We start from the raw sequence: 23523 nt of genomic DNA on the forward strand, positions 1-23523 counted from the left end.
GAGCATCCAGGCTTTTTTCTGTCCTGCACCGAAGTGGTGGAACGAACTTCCCCTGGGTGTCCGAACAGCAGAGTCCAACGCTCGCTGTCCTCAAACCCAGACTGAAGACCCTCCTCTTCTGAGAGTACTCAGGCGAAGAGAAGAGTACTATGGTCTTCATACTGACTTGTGTTTAGTAGAGTCTAAGATTAGAGGATCTTTGAATTATTAGTCTGTTTAAACTAGCTGAGGTTTTTCTTCGCTCTGAAGAAGAACGTCTGCTAAATGCCTTAAATGTAAATGTAAATGTACGGTCACTTTACCCACAATTCCAGCTCTCATCTGAAAACATCTGACTTTCCAGCCAAGTCACAGTCATGAGGCAACATGCCCTTTTTTTCTCTGTGGAGGAGAAAAGAAGAGAGCTTTTATCTCGACTCTGGAGCCTCAGCTATTCCCGGGAACACTCAGGATAGAGGAGGACGTCAGAACGGGACTGCTAACTGAATTTTCTAATTGCTCTCTCTCTCTCTCTCTCTCTCTCTCTCTCTCTCTCAGAGCGGACCCCTCCATTAGCGGCCGTGTGGACGGGGAGAGATCCTCCCTCTGCGGCCATCATGCCTCTGAAAACCTCCCAGACGCAGCAGCGGAGGAGAACGAGGAGGATGGAGAAGGCCAAGGCTGGACAGCGCTCCAAAAAGCTGGCCATGCTGTCCCGTTCCCTCATCATCTGCAGCTCTGGGACCGGCGACGACCTGCCCAGCCCAGAGGAGAAGTACGTGTACGGAGACAGGAAGGACGCGACCAAGAAAGCGCCTCTGGACGGGCCGCTGGGGTGTCCAGAGAAGGATCTGAGCAGGAGCGCAAGCCTGCAGGTGCCTAGGAACTCAGAGGAACCCAAGAAGAACATCAGGCGGTCCTTCTCCATCAGGGTAGGGCTGCTGCATGGCTGTATCGTGGTCTTTGTCATTTGACGACTCCTGTGGAAGCTTGTGGATGACTTGAAGAGCTGCAGGACGCAGAGGAGCTTTTCTGTCTCATTAGGTCAAATCTTTAACCTCATGTTTGGTGCCATTCGTATCGAAGCCTTGAGGAACCTAGTAGCCTGTATGTAGGACTGTAAAGCAGAATGAGAGCAGAGAACCCCTGAAGAACTACGTTTAGGAGTGTAGACTGAGAGTAGAACCTTTGAAGAACCCTTTATGTACAGGTGTAGAGGACAATGGAAGTAGAAAACCCCTGGAGAACCACTATTCAGTAGAGTGTAGAGTAGAATGAGAGCTGAGAAGTTTTGAAGAACCCCCATTTAATAAGAGTACTGAGTAAAATTTGACTTCAGAACCTTTAGAACCTTTAGAACCTAAAGAATGCTGTATGTAGGACTGTAAAGCAGAATGAGAGTAGAGAATCCCTGAAGAACCACTTTTAGGAGTGTAGACTGAGAGTAGAGAACCTTTGAAGAACCCTTTATGTACAGGTTTTTAGAGGACAATGAGAATAGAAAACTCCTGGAGAACCACTTTTCAGTAGAGTGTAGAGTAGAATGAGAGCTGAGAACTTTTGAAGAACTCCCATTTAATACGAGAGTGCAGAGTAGGACTTTAGTCCTTTAGAACCTTTAGAACCTAATTGGACTTTAGAACCTTTAGAATGCTTTATGTAGGACTGTAACGTAGAACGAGAACTCCTGAAGAACCACTTTTCAGTAGAGTGTAGAGTAGAATGAGAGCTGATAACTTTTAAAGAACCCCCCATTTAATTAGAGTACAGGACAGAATTAGACTTTAGAACCTTTAGAACCAAAAGAGTGCTTTATGTAGGACTATAAAGCAGAATGAGAATAGAGAACTCCTGAAGGGCCCTTTTAGGATTGTAGACTGACAGTAGAGCCACTATGAAGAACCCTTTATGTACAGGTGTAGAGGACAATGGGAGTAGAAAACCCCTGGAGAACCTCTTTTCAGTAGAGTGTAGAGTAGAACGAGAGTTGAGAACTACTAAAGAACCCCCATTTAATAAGAATACAGAGTAAAATTGGACCTTAGAACCTTTAGAACCTAAAGGATGCTTTAGGCTGTAGGACTGTAACATAGAATGAGAGTAGAGAACCCCTGAAGAACTACGTTTAGGAGTGTAGACTGAAAGTAGAGAACCTTTGAAGAACCCGTACGTTCTATGAGGATTGTTAGGTAACTGCGAAGTGACGCCTCAGTGTAAAAACTACAGCGCCCCCTTTTGACCCATTGAATAAGTTGCTGACGAGCTGGATGAGGTGTGTTAGAGATGGGCTGGGGGTAACACCTCCAGAGAGGAGGTCGCTGACCACTGGTGTGAGGTGTGTAGGGAGGGAAATCACACCAGTAAACATTACACAAAGGCATGAACCTCCTCATTCTGCACTAATTACTGAGCTCTAATCAAATGGGCTTCTTATTGGGAGCTCATAGTGATGGGATAAGGATGCTGATAGTGATGTATCGTATCTTCATTCTAACCACACTGTAAAAAAAAAAATATATATAAAATTTAATTTAAAAAAAGGTCAAATGACAGCAGCAACGGCTGCCAAAAAAAACAAAATTACAAACAAACTGAAAAATAAAGGTAAACATACAAATTAAAATTCAATAAAAAATAATAAATTTACTAAAATTTAAATGAAAGTTTCTTCAGAGAAATATTCTACAGATTTCCTCAGAATTTTTAAATAAACTGACAGTGCTAGAAGAAAAAAATCCAGAAAAAAAATCACTTATAATTTATAAAAATCTTAAATTTATTAAAATTCATTTACATTTAGTTTTTTGTTGGGCCATTTTTGACCATTTTTACAGTGTGCATGTAAATATTAAACTAATCAAATTTGCAATATTTTTTTTGTTTTTGTTTTTAGTAAATTATTGGATGGAAAATAAAAATATAAATAAATAATTTATCTAAATGTATTCTAAATAAATGTAATATGTAATTATTGGCACAATACTTCAAATAACAGTTGGGTTGTTCATTTCCAGAGAATTTTTAAGGTTTTTATATACAATAAAAAAAGAAAGATCTAAATGTACTATTTATATTATTTATAATAATAATAATAATAATAATAATAATAATAATATTTAATGTAGTGTTTTTTCTGTAAAACAAATAAATAAACAATATGGAAATAAATATAATGTGTAATTATTGGCACAATACTTCAAACAACAGTTGGGTTGTTCATTTCCAGAGAATTTTTTAGGTTTTATATACAATAAAAAATAAAAAACCTGGATTTAGTGTTCTAGGTGGAAGCTTCACACTTTCCACAGCACTTAAGAACGTCTTGCAAAACGTCTTTACACAGAACCACATTTAACAGTGCAGAGCTGCTTTCTGCTCCCCGAATCACAATCACATGACTGGTGTGTCTGGAGGCTCTGTGGACGTGCTCTGCCCATTAGACCTGCACAAAAGAGCGCTTGTTGGGGCCTGTAGGGAGCTGGGAACTTGTGCAGGTCTCATAAGACAGCCGTAGTGATGTCATGGAGGCCAGAGGCTAGTGAAGTCCCAAAGGCCCATCGCCGCCTGGCTGCCTGATAAAGCCCCCGGCTGACCTTCGCTCAACATTTAAAGAGCGCTGGAACAACACTGGGGCTGTGAAAGCTCTGCTGTGAAGCGTGGGTCTACCACTGGACACCATTTCTGAGCTAGGAATCCTCGACTCACAGCATGTGGAGGAGGACTGGTCGGGAGCCACGGCGCTGCACGGCTAAAATTACATTCATAGTTTTATCCTAATCCTAAGCTTTATACCTTTATAATAATGATTACTGGGTTGATGTAATACCTTCTATTCCAGACCTGATCTTCCAGACCCAGATCTTCCAGGGTTCCCCAAAGGTTCTCCGCTCTCCCTCTACTCTACACTCTTAACACCTTTAACCCCAGCCGACTTTTATTTTAACACCTACTATTCAGTAGTATTAGTAGCAATTATTAGGTTCCTTCAAAATTATTCTAAATTATTTAGTATCAACTAACTATTTAATAAGAAGTAATTATTCAGTACCTACTAATAATAAATATACTTAACATTCAGTAACTTATAATTATTCTATACATCCTAATTATTGAGTGTCTGTCTTATTGAAGTTATTATAGTATATAAGTGTCTATTTAATCAGTAGCTACCAAGTACCAAGTACTACCGAGTACTAAATATTTAGTATGTACTAATTATTCAGTACCCACTAATTATTCAGTATGTACTAATTTTACAGTATATACTAATTATTCAGTTTATAGTAATTATTCATTATCTACTAATATTCAGTATGTACTAATCATTAGCAGTGTACTAATTTTACAGTATATTCAAATTATTCAGTATATACAAATTATTCAATTTATATTAATTATTCATTATCTACTAATATTCAGTATGTACTAATCATTAGCAGTGTACTAATTTTACAGTATATTCAAATTATTCTGTATGTACTAATTATTCAGTATCTACTAATTATTCAGTATGCACTAATTATTCAGCATCTACTAATTATTCAGTACCTACTTATTATTCAGTACCTACTTATTATTCAGTATGTACTAACTTTAATTATTTAGTATATACTAATTATTCAGTATCTACTAATTATTCAGTATGTACAAATTATTCAGTGTGTACTAACTTTAATTATTCAGTATGTACAAATTATTCAGTACCTTCTAATTATTCAGTATGTACTAATCATTCAGTGTGTACTAACTTTAATTATTTAGTATATACTAATTATTCAGTATCTACTAATTATTCAGTATGTACTAATCATTCAGTGTGTACTAATTTTACAGTATATTCTAATTATTCAGTAGAGATGTACTGTCAATAGAATAGGACTCTCTGGAGCAAATAATAGACATCATGACCCTATTGGCACCATGCTGCCTAATGCCAGTCGTGGGCTAGAGGGGTATATAAAGCCCCCCAGCACTGAGCTGTGGAGCAGTGGAACTCAGCGGAAGCAGCTGGAATAATGATGGTGGTGCCCCATCCAATACTTTCGGGATGAGTTGGTGAGATGAGGATAAGATGGGATGGTGATCCTGACCTGATGCTGAACTTGTCACTGAATGCAATCAAATATCAAATCCTCACAGCAATGCTGAAGTGCCCAAATGTTGCAGAAGCGTTTGGGAGCCAGGCTCTGGGGAAAGTCCACGATTCCTGAATAAAGGCCTTAATGTTCGCAGTCCTGAAGCAGTTATCTTAAATCTAAGGGCTTGGCTATAATTGGACCTCTTGGCTGGCATTGCTCTGCTTCTGCTCTGTGAAACGTTCATTATCCCGTGGCCCCTTAAACACGCCATAATTAACGCTCAGCCTTGCGGTTCATGTGCCTCTAAAGCAAAGCTATTGTAGTTGTATTTTACAGGTGTCAGACTGGTGGGACCTTGTTTTTTGGGGGTGAGAAAAAGTGGTCTCTGTGTGCTGGAGCATAGTAGCCGCCTTGTTTGAGCGTTCTGATGGTTTTTATTGGGACAGGAAAGCAGTTTCTGGAGAATGTGTGTGGCTACTGCAGAGGAGGGCGGGCCGCTGGGGCCTCGAGTGGGTGATAACGACCTCCAGCCCGGTGACAATATCCTCACTGTCAGCCATGTGCGAAACGGAGGGCAATTACACAGGTAATAAAAAAACCCTACATAATTTGATCATCAGCTCAGCATTGTTTTTATTACATGTGGGTGGAAGGGTTTAATGTTTTGTGTAAATATGAACGTTCGAGCCAATAAGCACCCACACACACACACACACACACACACACACACACATGCACACACTCGCGCATATAAATACAAGTGCACTAATGGACATTATTTGCTCTTTTCCTGCTCTCCAGGGACACTTATATCCACTATGGCGAAAGGCTGGCCCCGTTTAATGGGCAGGTTGTAAATGACCACACAAAACTCCAGGCTGAGCTGGAAAGACAGTCTGCCGTGAAAACTGTCCCCAGAACAGTAAGCGCTGACGTAAGCCACTGGATTCATATTTCCATACACAAACACAGTGTACTGCTCTGACTTTGCATGAATGAAATACACTATATCAGTATAATGTTGCATTTCGGTTCACTTACACTATGTGTCCACATTTTTTTGGACACCCGTTCTAATGAATGCATTTAGCTACCTTAAGCTCTGCACCCATTGTCTATTCCCTGTCAATAGAATAGGACTCTCTATAGCAGGTAAACAAACAGGAATTTATTGGCACCATGCCGACTAATGCCAGGTGTGGGGTAGAGGGGTATGAAGCCCCCCAGCATTGAGCTGTGGAGCTGTAGAAGAGCTGTGTTCTGGAGCTATGAGACTGCATGTCATTGGGAGAAGCTGGATTGATGAAGCTCCACTGAACAACTTAAAAATGAGATGGAGTGGTGAAGCTTCATTGAACATCTCCCGGAATGAGATGGAGAGATGGAGCTCCATTTAATGCCCTTGGGATGAGATGAAGTGAAAAAGCTCTATTGAACACTTTTGGGACAAGTTGGATTGATGATACTCCACTGAACCCTATTTGAGACGAGTTGGAGAGATGGAGCTCCACTGATTTCCTTTGGGATACATTGGACTGATGAAGCTCAGTTGCATACCTTTGGGATGAGTTGCAGTGATTAAGCTCCAGGGATGAGTTGCAGTGGTAAAGCTCCTGGCAACATCTTTTGGATGAGTTGCAGTGATGAAGCGCCACTAAATACATCTGGGATGAGTTGGGCAATGAAGCTCTTCTGACTTCCTTTGGGATGTGTTGGAGTGGTGAAGCTCCAGGAAACATTTTTGGGATGGGTTGCAGTGATGAAGCTCCACTGACAGTATTTGGGATGAGTTGGGAACGCAGCTTCTCTGATTTCTTTTGGGATGTGTTTGACTGGTGAAGCTCCAGGGAACATCTTTGGGATGAGTTGGGCAATGAAGCTCCACTGACCATCTTTGGGATTACTAGAGTAATGAAGCGCCACTAAAAACATCTGGGATGAGTTAGGCAATGAAGCTTCTCTGACTTCCTTTGGGATGTGATGGACTGGTGAAGATCCAGGGAACATCTTTGGGATGAGTTGGGCAACAAAGCTCTTCTGACTTCCTTTGGGATGAGTTGCAGCGATAAAGCTCCACTGACCATCTTTGGGAGGTGTTGGGCAGTGATGAAGCTCCACTGACCATCTTTGGGATTACTAGAGTGATGAAGCGCCACTGTACATTTTTGGCATTATGATGCTAACAAGTGACCCAACGTTCGTACCGGACCTCAGTACTTCTCCAATAGGTGAATGCATGAAGCAAGCAAGCATATGGAGGACAAACCCCCTTATTAATGCTAGATCAGACACTATGGATTATATTAGTAATGGAGCAATTTTATGAAAACTCCATGTGGCAGAAAATAAAACGAATAAAATGTATAATCAATACCCTTTTTGGTCCCATTTCCCATTTTCCCATTCCCATTTTGGGATTGGTTAAGCAGATGTCTGAATACTTTGGACATAGTGTATGATCTGTGACCAGTTTGGCCTCGCTTCAGATGGCTTAGCGAGGAAGCCAGTGTTATATCAGTGCAGAATGTCAGGCCTCTATCAGCACTGCTGCAACCAGAAGCATTTCAGGCATGCCAGAGCCTCCAATAAACGCCAGAACGAGCAGACACCTCCCACAGGCTCCGCTACAGAGGCAGGCCTCGCATTGCTAAGCTAATGCCCCAGCGACTTTCACAAACAAAACCACTGTTGTGAGACGATGAAAAAAACAGCAGCCCACAGACAACATGCTGTTCATTTGACCACAAAATTCATCAGATGCGTTATATAAAATTAGTGGACAAACAGCAGCATTTACTGGGCCTGAATAAGCGTAGTGTGTGTGAAAGGGGTTAGCTAGCCAACAAACCAGAGGGTACCAGCAGACAGGTCCATCTTTGATGAGACGATGAGGTGAAGTTTGGCCTGTGGAAAAACAGTCAGTCTGGTCAGTTGCTGATGTACCTCAACCCAAATTCTCCTAGAGAAATTTAATATTTTACAGCATCCATCCAGCCATAACATTAAAACCACTTGCCTAATCTTGAGTAGGTCCCTCGTGTGCCTCCAAAACATCTCTGCATGTCAAGGCATGGACTCCACAAACCTCAGTAGGTCACAGTAGGTCCTGTAGGTTGTGAGGTGGAACAATTTTGGGCGCCTATGACCCTATGATACTGGCTATTGCATACTGAGAACACCCTGCCCTCACCTTCAAGGACTGACTGTTCACTTGCTGCCTAATCTGTAGATCCAGTAGAACCAGCTCATCAGTGTAATTCACCACAGTTTACGTCACGTAAGTGGTTTTAATGTTGTGGCTGATCAGTGTAAACACAGCAGATGTGATAACAAATGCAAACCAGCCCTGATTGGTCTCCCTTTACTCCATTGACAGTGTCTGGCCTTATTACACTCTAATGGTTAGCATGTAGCAGGTGCATACGCTGCTAAATAACACAGGCAGACTGACTGACTTAGTCTTAGGTAATAAAAGTGTGTAAATAAAATCATGGCTATTTGGGCTCCTAAAATACCTGTGCTGACCTTTTTGGCGATTGCCCTTACAGCTATGTGCCTTGTGCCTGTCTCTGATGTCTCTGAAGGTTTTCTCCCTGTGTGAAGACAATGGACCGTTGAATGTGAATTCAGCTGACCCTTTGACCTACAGAAAAGAAGCACTGGGGAGTGGCCTTAACCTAAAGGTGATTTCTTCACAGTCTGTTTGTCCACTGTCAGGCAAAACCTTGCATCTCCATTTTTGCAATTTTTACTTAATGTGAATCTGGCAGGTGTTCTCTATATTATATTGTATCAGAAATTAATTTAATTTATTTTTTTACATTGACTTCCACTGAAAGTTAAGAAGGTTTTTTTCTCTCCTGTAAAGCTGCAGTTTTGGAGAAACAAGGTTTTGTCCCAAAGAGAATGACATAATAAGACATAAGACTTAGGCCTATATACTAATAATATGCAGTATTTTTTCAGTACTAAAGTAAATATATTAATACATCTGAAAAATTGTGTGAATAGTGAATGAATGTGTGTGTGTGTGTGTGTGTGTGTGTGTGTGTGTGTGTGTGTGTGTGAAGGTACCCATTATAGAAGTATCAGAGGTTAATATTAAAAACTGTGAGGAGGATATCAAAGATGAAAACTCTCAAGAAACGGCCTGCAAGAGGAATCGCTCCAACTCTACAAGTAAATCACACACACACACACACACACACACACACACACACACGTATGTGATAATAAGTACCTATATATAATAGTAACATATCCCATGTGTATTTTAAGTACCTATATGCATTGACAATATATCCCATATGCATTATACATACCTATATGCATTAACAATATGTCCCGTATGTAATATATGTACCTATATGCATTGACAATATATCCCATATGCATTATACATACCTATATGCATTAACAATATGTCCCATATGTAATATATGTACCTATATGCATTGACAATATATCCCATATGCATTATACGTACCTATATGCATTAACAATATGTCCCATATGTAATATATGTACCTATATGCATTGACAATATATCCCATATGCATTATACATACCTATATGCATTAACAATATGTCCCATATGTAATATATGTACCTATATGCATTGACAATATATCCCATATGCATTATACGTACCTATATGCATTAACAATATGTCCCATATGTAATATATGTACCTATATGCATTGACAATATATCCCATATGCATTATACGTACCTATATGCATTGACAATATATCCCATATGTATTAAATAAACGTATATGCAATGACAATATATCCCATATGTATTATATATGTAAGTATCTATATGCAATGGCAATATATCCCATATGTATTATAGGTACCTATATGCATTGACAATGTACCCAATGTTATGTAATGCAAGTAGATATACAAGTTCAAGTACAAGTTGATCTGGAATGTATGAAAACACACACACACACACGCACACACACACAAACACACACACACACACACACACACACACACACACACACACACTCACACACACACACATGAAATTCCAGCAACAGTAAATGATGTCTTTCATTATATAACAAACTATCCTTCTGGGCCGAGGCAACCCAAAGCCCCCTCCGAGCCACACACTGCCTGACTGATCTGTTTGTTTGGATTCTCCCAGTTTAGCTGCAGCGGTTCCTTTGTAGTAGCGCTCCCCTCTGATCATGTGACCCAAGCTTACGTAACTCTGCTGGCTGTCTTGGTTTTAGGCGTTCACCCGTACTGGATCGGAGACTTGGAGACCATCATTATGAAAACTCCAGAGCTGTTCCCATGTCGCGTCCACACCACCACCACCACCACAGGCTTTTACGGCAATAGGAAGTCTCTCTCCCAACAGCTGGAATTCCCTCACAGCATTCCACAGGTGCGGCAGCGGGATTATGTAATTGCCTCTGAATAATGATAAAATGCATGTGCCAGTATTTAACGAGCGCCTGGAGGCTCATGAGGTTTCCATACCAGAACATCACCACATCATCAGAAGCACAGCACCTATTTTTTTTTACATTGATGAATTATCAATAGGCTAAAATGATTATCTATTTGCTGTAAATTATACTGGATGATGTGATTATGTAGAAAATATGAATATATTACATCATTTATATATAATAAACAATTATTATGACAGCTATTATTATTACAGCTAATCTCAAACTGCTGCTAATGCAAAACCCCTGGAGCTCAACACGCTTGGAGGGGAATGCTAACTGCTAACTACATCTTATAACTACCTTATATAAGATCAACCCACCCGCACCAAGTGATGTAGGACGAGATAGGACCATCCCACCAACCTACAGAGAGCGAGGTCTCTTGTGCTCTGTACTCTGGGACCGGTCACTGACGGATGGCTGTGGCATCGCCGTAAAACCGCAGGGCCAACGCTTAGACAGCTGCACCACCCTACACCGTGTCTGCACTCAGTCTGCTTTCTAAGAGCAGAGCGAATGCAGCGTGGTACTGTTACAGTAAAGCACTCGCAAAGCCACACGGCAGACTTCCCGACAGGGGGTCTTCCTCACTCCCTCACACCACCCTGTGTTGTTTGTAAACAAAAGCTGCCTTAAGTCACTGCTGTCAGGCGTGTTTATGGTGACTGCTTCTGCGGAGTCTGGGAGGAAGTGATTGGGAAACGTCAGCGCCCCGCTGTTCTGTATCTTCTCTCTGACTGATAGCCATCTGTGCAGTTTGTTTGGCTGGCTGCGGACTCGTTTGTTTGTTTACTGCACTGCTGTTCAGCGTTGCGAGGATTGCACAACATCTTACTGTATTTCATCAGAAGAAACGGCTGTGCTGTGTCCAGGAGTGTCCAGGAGTGTTATTGGATAACCAGTGCTGGACAGTTCAATTAGGATTAGACAGTCGGACTGCTGAAGTTCAAATGGCAAAAAGTGCCTTAGATCATAGTATGACTGTAATGTTACTAATATGATGAATATTTCTAATTTCTCTTAATTAATGAGATGTGCTGTCCTTTGTGAGGCTTTCTACACTGCGTTCATGTCTAATGTAATAATTACCATTGCTGGTAATTACAGTAAAAGTCAGGAGATCACTGAATCAGGATCAGAATTCACCAAGTATGTTGCACATACAAGGAATTTGTCTTGGTGAGAGCAACACGTATGACAAGTAACAAAAACACAGAACACAGATTATTTACAGTATTAAACTAAAGGAAAATTACACTAAACAATTAATAGGGTAGGGGATAACTTAAAAAAGTAAAAAGTACTAAGGGTAACAAGAGCTGAAGAAGCTGAGAGATGTGAAACAGATTTAGTTGAAAAATAATATATATAGAAAGTTACAGATGACCTGAATATGTACAGAAAGAGAGAGAACATCTGTACAGGTGTGCAAATCGCCAAAGTGCAAATAGCTGTTCAGTCCGGTTTGGTACAGTTCAGTTGTATGTTTTGAGGTTTACAGTGGGAGGTGTCCACTGGGGTTGAGGAGCGCTACAGCTCTGGGGAAGAAGTTGTTAGCATGAAGTGTTGTGCTGGTTTTGAAGGACTGCAGTCTTCTACCCGAGGGGAGTGTCTGGAAGAGGAGGTGTCCAGGATGTGAGGGGTCAGATGTAATTTTGCCAGCCCGCTTCCTCACCCTGCTGGTGTAGATCTGCTGAAGTGATGGCAGGTTACATCCAATGATCCTCTCTGCTGTCCTGATGATGCGCTGGAGTTTGGCTCTCTCTTGTGAGGTGGAGGAACCAAACCAGATGGTTATGGAGGCTGTGAGAATGCTGCTGAGTGTATCACAGGGTACAGTAGCTGTTTAGGCAGTTAATGTCTTTTCTCTTTGTCTGCAGGCCGTACCCCGACCCTCTCGCTCTCTGAGCTCAGCTCACCTAGTTCACTCCTGCAGCAGCGTACAGGCGTTCATCATCTGTAATATAGTTCTAATGAAGGCTCCTGGAAAGGTGACCACCAACACACATCAACATACTCTAATATCATTAATATCCAGTATGAAGTTCTAATAGCGTTAATATCCAGTATGAAGTTCTAATATCATTAATATCCAGTATGAAGCTCTAATAGCATTAATATCCAGTATGAAGTTCTAATAGCATTAATATCCAGTATGAAGCTCTAATAGCATTAATATCCAGTATGAAGCTCTAATAACATTAATATCCAGTATGAAGCTCTAATAGCATTAATATCCAGTATGAAGCTCTAATAACATTAATATCCAGTATGAAGTTCTAATAGCGTTAATATCCAGTATGAAGTTCTAATATCATTAATATCCAGTATGAAGCTCTAATAGCATTCATATCCAGTATGAAGTTCTAATAGCATTAATCTCCAGTATGAAGTTCTAATAACATTAATATCCAGTATGAAGCTCTAATAACATTAATATCCCGTATGAAGCTCTAATAGCGTTAATATCCAGTATGAATCTCTAATAACATTAATATCCAGTATGAAGTTCTAATAGCATTAATATCCAGTATGAAGCTCTAATAGCATTAATATCCCGTATGAAGCTCTAATAGCGTTAATATCCAGTATGAATCTCTAATAACATTAATATCCAGTATGAAGTTCTAATAGCATTAATATCCAGTATGAAGTTCTAATAGCATTAATATCCAGTATGAAGCTCTAATAACATTAATATCCAGTATGAAGCTCTAATAGCATTCATATCCAGTATGAAGTTAATTGGATAAAATGGTAATACATGTGGGAATTAATAAATAATAAATGTGTAGAGTAACACCATGTGCAAATGTCTACTATATCTACTGTATTTACTGCATCTACTCTACTAACCTGTCCGTCCTGCAGGGCCTGGGCTTCAGTATAGTGGGAGGCAGAGACAGCATGTACGGTCCAATGGGGATCTATGTGAAGACAATATTCCCTGGTGGTGCAGCTGCAGCTGATGGAAGACTGCAGGAAGGTAGAGAGGACAGCACTTCAGCCCCTGACTGGTGCTTTGATTGACAGCCTTTTCCATTTGCCTGTACATCAATGTTTACACCAGTAGTTTGATTGTGTGTGTCACATACAGATAAACAAACAAACAAACACACAAACAAACACTGGATTATCTAATTCCACCAGTGTGTGTGTGTGTGCGTGTGTGTGTGTGTGTGTGTGTTTTGTAGGAGATGAAATTCTAGAGCTGAATGGAGAGTCTCTGCATGGTCTTTCTCATGAAGATGCTTTACAGAGATTTAAAGTGAGCCATTCATACGTCTGTTTGTCCATCAATCCATCCATCCATCCATCCACTTATCCAGACATCCATCCATCCATCCATCCATCCACTTATCCAGACATTCATCCATCCATCCATCCACTTATCCAGACATCCATCCATCCATCCATCCATCCACTTATCCAGACATTCATCCATCCATCCATCCATCCATCCACTTATCCAGACATTCATTCATTCATTCATCCTTCCACTTATCTGGACGTTTATCCATCGATCCATCCATCCATCCATCCATCCATCCATCTACTTATTCAAACGTTTATCCATCCACCCATTCACTTTTTCCAGACATTCATCCATCCATCCATTCATCCATCCACTTATCCAGACATTCATCCATCCATCCATTCATCCATCCATCCACTTATCCAGACGTTCACCCATCCATCCACTTATCCAGACATCCATCCATCCATCCACTTATCCAGACATCCATCCACCCATTCATCCATCCATCCATCCATCCATCCACTTATCCAGACGTTCATCCATCCATCTATCCACTTATCCAGACATCCATCCACCCATTCATCCATCCATCCATCCATCCACTTATCCAGACGTTCATCCATCCATCTATCCACTTATCCAGACATCCATCCATCCATCCACTTATCCAGACATCCATCCATCCATCCATCCACTTATCCAGACATCCATCCATCCATCTATCCACTTATCCAGACATCCATCCATCCATCCACTTATCCAGACATCCATCCATCCATCCATCCATTTATCCAGACATCCATCCAGCCATCCATGCATTCATATACCTATTAATTCATCCATCCATCCATCCACTTATCCAGACATCCATCCATCCATCCATCCACTTATGCAGATGTTCATCCATCCATCCATCCACTTATCCAGACATCCATCCATCCATCCACTTATCTTGACGTTTATACATCCATCCATCCATCCACTTATCCAGATGTTCATCCATCCATCCATCCACTTATCCAGACATCCATCCATCATCCACTTATCTTGACGTTTATACATCCATCCATCCATCCACTTATCCAGACATCCATCCACCCATTCATCCATCCATACATCCATCCATCCATCTATCCATCCTTCCACTTATCCAGACGTTCATCCGTCCATCTATCTACTTATCCAGACATCCATCCACCCATTCATCCATCCATACATCCATCCATCCATTCACTTATCCAGACATCCATCCACCCATTCATCCATCCATCCATCCATCCATCCATCCACTTATCTTGACGTTTATCCATCCATCCATCCACTTATCCAGACATCCATCCACCCATCCATCCATCCATCCATCCACCCATCCATTCATTCATCCACTTATTCAGACATCCATCCATCCATCCACTTATCCAGACATCCAACCACCAATTATCCATTAATACATCCATCCATTCATCCATCCACTTATCCAGACATCCATCCATCCATCTATCCACTTATCCAGACATCCATCCATCCATCTATCCACTTATCCAGACATCCATCCATCCATCTATCCACTTATCCAGACATCCATCCATCCATCCACTTATCCAGACATCCATCCAGCCATCCATGCATTCATATACCTATTAATTCATCCATCCATCAATCAATCCATCCATCCATCCATCCACTTATCCAGATGTTCATCCATCCATCCATCCACTTATCCAGACATCCATCCATCCATCCACTTATCTTGACGTTTATACATCCATCCATCCATCCACTTATCCAGATGTTCATCCATCCATCCATCCACTTATCCAGACATCCATCCATCCATCCACTTATCTTGACGTTTATACATCCATCCATCCATCCATCCATCCATCCACTTATCCAGACATCCATCCACCCATTCATCCATCCATCCATCCATCTTTCCATCCATCCACTTATCCAGACGTTCATCCGTCCATCTATCTACTTATCCAATCATCCATCCACCCATTCATCCATCCATACATCCATCCATCCATCCACTTATCCAGACATCCATCCACCCATTCATCCATCCATCCATCCATCCATCCATCCACTTATCTTGACGTTTATCCATCCATCCATCCACTTATCCAGACATCCATCCACCCATCCATCCATCCATCCACCCATCCATTCATTCATCCACTTATTCAGACATCCATCCATCCATCCACTTATCTTGACGTTTATCCATCCATCCATCCACTTATCCAGACATCCATCCACCCATCCATCCATCCATCCACCCATCCATTCATTCATCCACTTATTCAGACATCCATCCATCCATCCACTTATCCAGACATCCAACCATCCAATTATCCATTCATACATCCATCCATCCATCCATCCACTTATCCAGACATCCATCCATCCATCCATCCATCCATCCACTTATCCAGACATCCATCCACCCATCCATCCATTCATCCATCCATCCATCCATCCATACACTTATCCAGACATCCATCCATCCATCCATCCATCCATACACTTATCCAGACATCCATCCACCCATTCATCCATCCATCCACTTATCCAGACATCCATCCACCCATTCATCCATCCATCCATCCATCCACTTATCCAGACATCCATCCACCCATTCATCCATCCATACATCCATCCATCCATCCATCCACTTATCCAGACATCCATCCATCCATCCATCCATCCATCCACTTATCCAGACATCCATCCACCCATTCATCCATCCATACATCCATCCATCCATCCATCCATCCATCCACTTATCTTGACGTTTATCCATCCATCCATCCACTTATCCAGACATCCATCCACCCATCCATCCATCCATCCATCCATCCATCCATCCACCCATCCATTCATTCATCCACTTATTCAGACATCCATCCATCCATCCACTTATTCAGACATCCAACCATCCAATTATCCATTCATACATCCATCCATTCATCCATCCATCCATCCATCCATCCATCCATACACTTATCCAGACATCCATCCATCCATCCATGCATTCATATATCTATTCATTCATCCACCTCTCCATTTATCATCCATATGTCTATTATTTTGCCTTATCATTCCTCCATCCATCTACTCATCATTCCATCCATTTATGTGTCTCCATGTCCATTCATCACTTGGCTACATCCACTCATCTATATGACCATCCACTGTTGTTAAACTGTACCAGGTTAAATGAATTTGGTCTTATTGATCACCCTGATTGATCACCACTGAACAAAATCACGGTTTGCTTGCCTGCATCTCCCTGTTCATCTGTTCAGCTATCCACCCTTGTTCAAGGCCATCTCCCTTCCTGTCTCCCTCTCTGCCCTCTAAAGCAAGTGAAGAAGGGTTTGTTGACGCTGGTGGTGCGGACCAGTCTGCGGATGGACGCTCTGACGGGCAGCGGGACGCAGGCGGCTCAGCTGTGCCGCTCCAGATCACTCAGCTCCACCGCGGGAATCAGCAGGGCCAGCGCTGACCTGGCTGAATACACCTGCCTGGGAAACCCCGCCAAGGCCAGAGACCGCATCATGATGGAGATCATCCTACAGAAGGGTCAGTCCATCCATCCATAGGACTATTCATCCCTGCACCCATCCATCCATCCATACTGTATATCTATCCATATATTAAGTTAATTTCCAAAATGTCCAAAGGTTTGTGGACACCTTATCATCTGCGTTTCTTCTCAAATCAAGCTTTTATCTGTGATTCGTCCCGCCCCCCTGAAGTAACAGCCTCTAGTTTTCTGGGAAGGCTCTAGAAAATTGCTGTTAGTAGGGTCTGATTTGATTGCATCCAGCCACAAGAGAGCATCAGTGAGTTCAGGTACTGATGTTAGATGATTAGATCTAACACTCCAGCTCATCCCAAAGTATTAGATGGAGCTCCATCACTCCAGAAATCGCAGTTCTGCTGCTTCACAGCCCACTACATCAAGACTTGGCACTAATGGATGCATGATGGCCTTAAGCTCTGATGTGGCTGGTTGAATAGTTGAGAAGATCTGGACATATAGTGAAGCACCTTTCTTGCTGGTTGCTCTCCATTGGTTCCATTAAAGCTGGATGGGATCTTTTAAGATCAGCATCATTAACAACATAAGTTCTGCAGTTATGAGGAAAACCGTGTGTGTGTGTGTGTGTGTGTGTGTGTGTGTGTGTGTATGCAGAGGTCGGCGTGGGCCTAGGCATCGGCCTGTGCTGCGTGCCGTCTGCTGAGGGCTGCCCTGGTATCTACATTCACACCCTGTCACCAGGCTCGGTGGCACACATGGATGGACGCTTGAGGTAAGTCAAGTACTTCTTGATGCATAGGCTAAAAACAGACTACTATATTTACATTTCAGTAGCCACAAACCAAACCTCTGGAAACACATTCGGAATGGGATATGCTGTACATGCTCAAATCCCAAGAAATAAGTGTGGACTTGCTTTGGATAGAGTCAGTCATTTAATGTTTTCTATTTACTTGAATAATAAATAATGTATTCTACTGTTAATTCACTTTGAGTATTAGCCAGTGGTGAGCCACAACCGAGGCTGACCTTTATTTTGGGCTATAAAAGTCCAAATCTGGTCAAAAAATGACCAGAATGTATGCTAGCACACTTATACGATGCTAATAGCATGCTAGCGCTAATCTAGCATTTTGATGTTTTGCCCATTTTAGGTTAAACCAAGTCATGGTAGCTTGTAACAGATATATTAGCTTACATTTGAGCTTGTGTTTCTAACAGCTCACTGCAACGTGGTTGATACAACTCCCAGAAGGCCTAGAGTGAGATTTTTTTCATGAAACTAATCCCACCCACTGGAAATCATGGAGCACGATTGGTTAATCTCTCTCTTCTTACATTACATTGGTGGTTAATCTGATGTGGAAGGTCTTCAGTCCAGCTGCTGAAGGCCTAACCAATGGGAGAGCCTGTTTGGTTGCTCTACCTAGATATCACAGGGGAAAAACCTGATTGGCCGATAATAAATAAAAAGCTATTTCGAGATTTTCACCTGCTTCCAACCTAATTTAACAATCAAATAACTACAAAACCCCAGCCTAAATCAGTGCAGGCTTGCGATTAGACCAAATCTGAGAGCAAATACATAATATATTTTTAATTTCCAGAAATTCCTACAACACCGGCTTTGTGGTATAGCTATTATTTTCTTCTTTATTAGGCCTATTGCTCTTTTTTCTGTTCACTGCAGCTCTTTTTCAGGCCTTCGGGGGTGTTGTTTATGCTTTCTTAGTGTCTCTACATTAATATTTCACTTTTATTAAACAATAAATTCAGGATTTATTCACCAAAATAAAGCAGTACTGTTGGCTTTTTCTATATTCTAGTGACTATAAGCAGAGTTTCTGACACCTTCTTCCCCCCCACCCCCTTTTGAAATGTGCATCTCAGATGTGGCGATGAGATCATGGAGATTAATGACACGGTGGTTTGCAGCATGTCACTGAACGATGTGTACGCGGTTCTGAGTCAGTGCAGCCCCGGTCCGGTTCAAGTCATCATCAGTCGACACCCTGACCCAAAAGTAGGTCGAACATCTCATCTACAGCTGCAAAGTTCAGTCCCACTTTAGCACCTTATATTAAGCGTCTGTAATAGCTGTGCAGTTACACACCAACAGCCCCTGCAGCAGTGGTGTCAGTTCACAGGATTACTGCAGTACAGCGTCTGTACAGTAAGTACTAGGGATGCACCGATCTGATATGAGGATCAGATATCGATCCCGATATTAAATAAATTAGCTGGATTGGGTATCGGATAATTAGGCCGATCCATGGAACCGATCCTTTCACTTTAATTGGTCGGTGTGAGACTGAACTGAATGTTTACATGTTTACAGTTTTTGATTGTTGCTTGTATGTTTGACCAAGTTACTTATTTATTACTTTTATTACTTTTAATTTATTATTATTTATACTTATTTATTCTCAGGTTCAGCTGCTAGATTTTATTTATTTATTTTTTTACTGTTTACGCTAAATATTTAAAAATCAGATTGATTACTGTTTGTGTGTTTGACAAAGTGAAGCTTCGACTGATATATTTTTGATTTATTTTAATCTATTTTAAGAAATTTGACTTCTGCACAATTCTTTATTTTACTGACAAATTAATAGCAATTTAGTACATTTATATCTATCTAGTGTTAATTTGTTTCTCTCCCACATGGTGAGGTATACGGTTTATTAATTCAGCAATGGTATCGGATCGGTATCGGGTATCGACTGATATACAGCAAAGCTGAAAAAACCTGAATCGGTAAATACAGTAATCAGCTTTATCTAGATAGTTGTAGCATCATATTCCCTCCAGTTGTAATTCATCTGTAACAGTGAATGCATCACCATTGGTTACATTGCTATTACATGGATTGTTAAGGGTTGTTAATGCTTAATTACATAGTTATTACAGACGCATATTATAAAGACTGTAGTAGGCCTGCACAACATCCTGTAGTTTACTTAAATGTCGTCGCAGTCATGCAAAAAAAAAAAAAACATATTAATTTCAATGGAAGTCAATGGAATGGCATTTCTATTGGTCAAGTCATTTCCAGTGGTCCAGTTTGGTCAGCACTTCTATTCTGCCAGATTCACATTATGTCAGAAAGTGAATAGAGAGATACAATGTTTTTAAGCTGATGTGCTACCCCCACTGGTTCCTTTTCCATGCAGATTAGCAATCGGATCAGTATCGGGTATCAACCGATATACAGCAAAGTTTATGTATCAGTATCGGTATCAGAGCTGAAAAAGGCGAATCGGTGCATCCCTAGTACATACAGTAATCAGCTTTATTAAACAGCTTTATCTGGATAGTTGTAGCATCATATTCCCAGCAACACTTTTTCCATGCAGATTAGCAATCTGTGCTAATATGATTGCACACTTACCGTGGTGGATAAATAATGAAAAATAAATAAATAAATAAATAAATAAATAAATAAATAAATAAATAATAATAATAATAATAATAATAATAATAATAATAATTTTCTATGTATCTGCCTGTTTGTGTGTGTGTGTGTGTCCAGGTTTCTGAACAGCAGTTGAATGAGGCGATTGCTCAGGCAGTGGAGAACAGCAAACTGAAGAGAGACAAGAGCCAGTGGAGTATAGAGGGTAAGCATGGGCATCCTCTATATCACTGCTGTCCAGGGAAAAACAAGTATCTCCCAAATGCAGACTTTTCAGGAGAAGGCAAAAATGTTCTTAACTTTGAATAGAAGTCAGTGTAGAATTAGAGTTTATTCCAAGTAATTTAGAGCATTTCTATTGGTCCATTCATCCAGAAATATTTACACAGTGTACAGAAGCAGCTCCAGGGTTCAAATGCTGGAGAAAACTAAAAATGTTCTACCAGTGGCCTAGTTCAAAATTTCATCATAACATTGGCCTGTTTTACCAATAAATCTTTTTAAAAAGTGGTTTAGCACTTTATCAGGAGGAAACATACATATACAATAAATTGACAAAAGTATTGGGACACCTGATCATGCATTGTTTCTTCCAAAAAAAAGGTGAAAAAAGTTGATCCTGCTGTTGTTGGAGTAACTATCTCTACTGTCCAGGGAAACGGCTTTCTACCAGAATTTGGATTAGCATAGCTGTGAGGATTTGATTGCATTTAGTGAGAACAGTGTTAGCGACATCAGGATGTTGGACATCACATACACTCACCTTGAAATCCCCAACTCATCCTAAAAGTACTGAATAGAGCACCATCCATCATTCCAGTGGACACAGTTCTTCTTCCACTGCTCCACAGCTCAATGCTGGGGGGCTTTACACCCCTCTACTAGCCCACGCCTGGCCTTATTAGGCAGCATGGTGCCAATAGGGTCATGATGTTTATTATCTGCTCCAGAGAGTCCTATTCTTTTGGTAATACTTCTCTAAAGGTACTAGACAAGCTGTGTATGTGTGTGTGTGCAGATTTGCCCTTCTGTGTCAGCAATGAGTGTAGCATAAAGTAGCTGAATGCATTCATTGGAAATGGTGTCCACAAACTTTTGAACATGTAGAATCACTGCATCAGGTCTGACCTACAACTTCTGCTGTCTCAGGTTTGAGACGGCTGGACGCCTGTTCCCACAGCCGACAGAGGTGCGAGCGCTGCCTGGAGCGGAGTCAAAGCCAGCTGACCTGCCGACGGGCCCAGAAACCCATGATCCGCTCATGCAGCGAGGGTGCCTACGGTCAGCGGGGTCCGGCAGCCAGCAACAACACACCGCCCTATCCCCCCTCGGAGCACATCTCCAGGGTGTGCAGCATGGACACCTCAATCACAGGCAACTGTGAAGCTCCAACCAACGGAAGGTTGTCCCCGGCTTCGTACACGGACGACGACTACAACGTCCCCTACAACTCTCCGGCCCACTTCGTAGGTCAGCAGGCATTAGACAGAGCCTTGGGGAGGCCGAGGGGTGTCAAGGCCAGGCCACGCTCTCTTCCACGGCGGTACTGCAGGAGACAGGATGTCACCAGCGAAGAGGCGTTAACCGACTCGAGCGGCTCCAGTCGAGGGTCCCCAGAGAAGGAGGAAGACTCACTGCCTTCGCAGACCTACTGCCAGGTAGGACTTTCAGTTTTGGGTAGAAGATCTGCAGATGTTTGAAACATGGGTTCAATTTTTGATTAGAAACAAGCTCAAATCATCTGCAGGTCATAGGTTTTCCAGAGTGTTATCGTTTCATTTGTTACATTTCTAAAAATACTTCATTCCCGAAGCAGTCACCACATTAAGTGAATGGTTCAGGGAAGTGCCTGTTGCTTATGTGTGGTGCACTTCTGCATTTGCTTAGCACCATCAGAGAGTAGGATGTGGCAAATTGAGGCATTGAGTCAATTGCCCATAAATGGTAGCCAAGTGAAAGAAGGCGTGATATGCTTGACTATAACTATTCACAGCACTGCTATCAGGTCTTAAGAGTCTGAATGCACAGCAGAACACTCTTATATTCACATCCACGGCTACATGCACATAACCAACGCCTGTTATGTCTGTGTAGGCACATAGACCGAAACCACATCCCCCAGTGAATGCCTACTGTCTACACAGCAAGCAGTTGTGTTAGGCACTGCAGTTAACCCACTGCATGTCACTATCTTATGTCTTATCCTCCTGTCTTTGGTCTCTCCACATGCCTCTTGAAAAAGTTCTTCTGCAGTATATACAAGGCTTTGAGAAAGATCTCAAGGCTCCTGTTTAAGAACGTACGTGGATGGACTATCATGCTTCCTCTTTCCAGGCGGGTCAATCTGTTGCACGTGGGGGACACTGGGGGGGACATGAATATGAATGAAAATGATATTTTGGAGCTTAAACAAGGGAGCATCTTGTCATGTCTTGTGTTGTACTTGTCCCTTGACTGCTTAGCATGGGGCTCCTTAGCCTGGGGCATGGGCATGCTTCTGGAGTTGTGTGGTTTGGTGGCTGCTTGGTGCTGTCTGCATCAGTGGTGCATGTCGCAATGATAGCAAGCGGATATGTTTCTACACCTTTGTGAAGGCTATGCACAAAGTGTCAAGATCACCCAACCATTTCCTGTTTGCGCGACAGGAAGTGGACGAACGTTCAGAAGGAACTAAAGCAGCACTCTCAGAACCTGCCGCTGCTGGAGCGACTGAAAACACACACAGGGACTGCAGGCAACGCAAAGGTACAGCGTATATTTCAT

The 23523-nt window shown here is 41.7% G+C and overlaps 1 protein-coding gene across 2 annotated transcripts in view; it reads left to right on the forward strand.

The window, feature by feature from the left end:
- The first annotated feature begins 232 nt into the window (after positions 1–232).
- il16 (interleukin 16) overlaps positions 233–23523 on the forward strand; it is a 32844-nt gene continuing 9553 nt past the window's right edge. The window contains exons 1-15 of one of the 2 annotated variants that reach the window (XM_072660855.1): positions 233–911; positions 5504–5643; positions 5859–5991; positions 8642–8740; positions 9128–9236; positions 10306–10463; positions 12414–12524; positions 13405–13519; positions 13728–13801; positions 17164–17383; positions 18000–18117; positions 19236–19368; positions 20878–20965; positions 21910–22418; positions 23406–23505. In XM_072660855.1, the coding sequence (XP_072516956.1) occupies positions 597–911; positions 5504–5643; positions 5859–5991; positions 8642–8740; positions 9128–9236; positions 10306–10463; positions 12414–12524; positions 13405–13519; positions 13728–13801; positions 17164–17383; positions 18000–18117; positions 19236–19368; positions 20878–20965; positions 21910–22418; positions 23406–23505 (2422 nt within the window). In that variant the 5' untranslated portion in view covers positions 233–596. The remainder of the gene's footprint in view (positions 912–5503; positions 5644–5858; positions 5992–8641; positions 8741–9127; positions 9237–10305; positions 10464–12413; positions 12525–13404; positions 13520–13727; positions 13802–17163; positions 17384–17999; positions 18118–19235; positions 19369–20877; positions 20966–21909; positions 22419–23405; positions 23506–23523) is intronic. The other variant, XM_072660856.1, reaches the window with a different exon arrangement.

This window comes from Salminus brasiliensis, chromosome 17, assembly GCF_030463535.1.
Source record: "Salminus brasiliensis chromosome 17, fSalBra1.hap2, whole genome shotgun sequence".
NCBI lineage: Eukaryota > Metazoa > Chordata > Actinopteri > Characiformes > Bryconidae > Salminus > Salminus brasiliensis.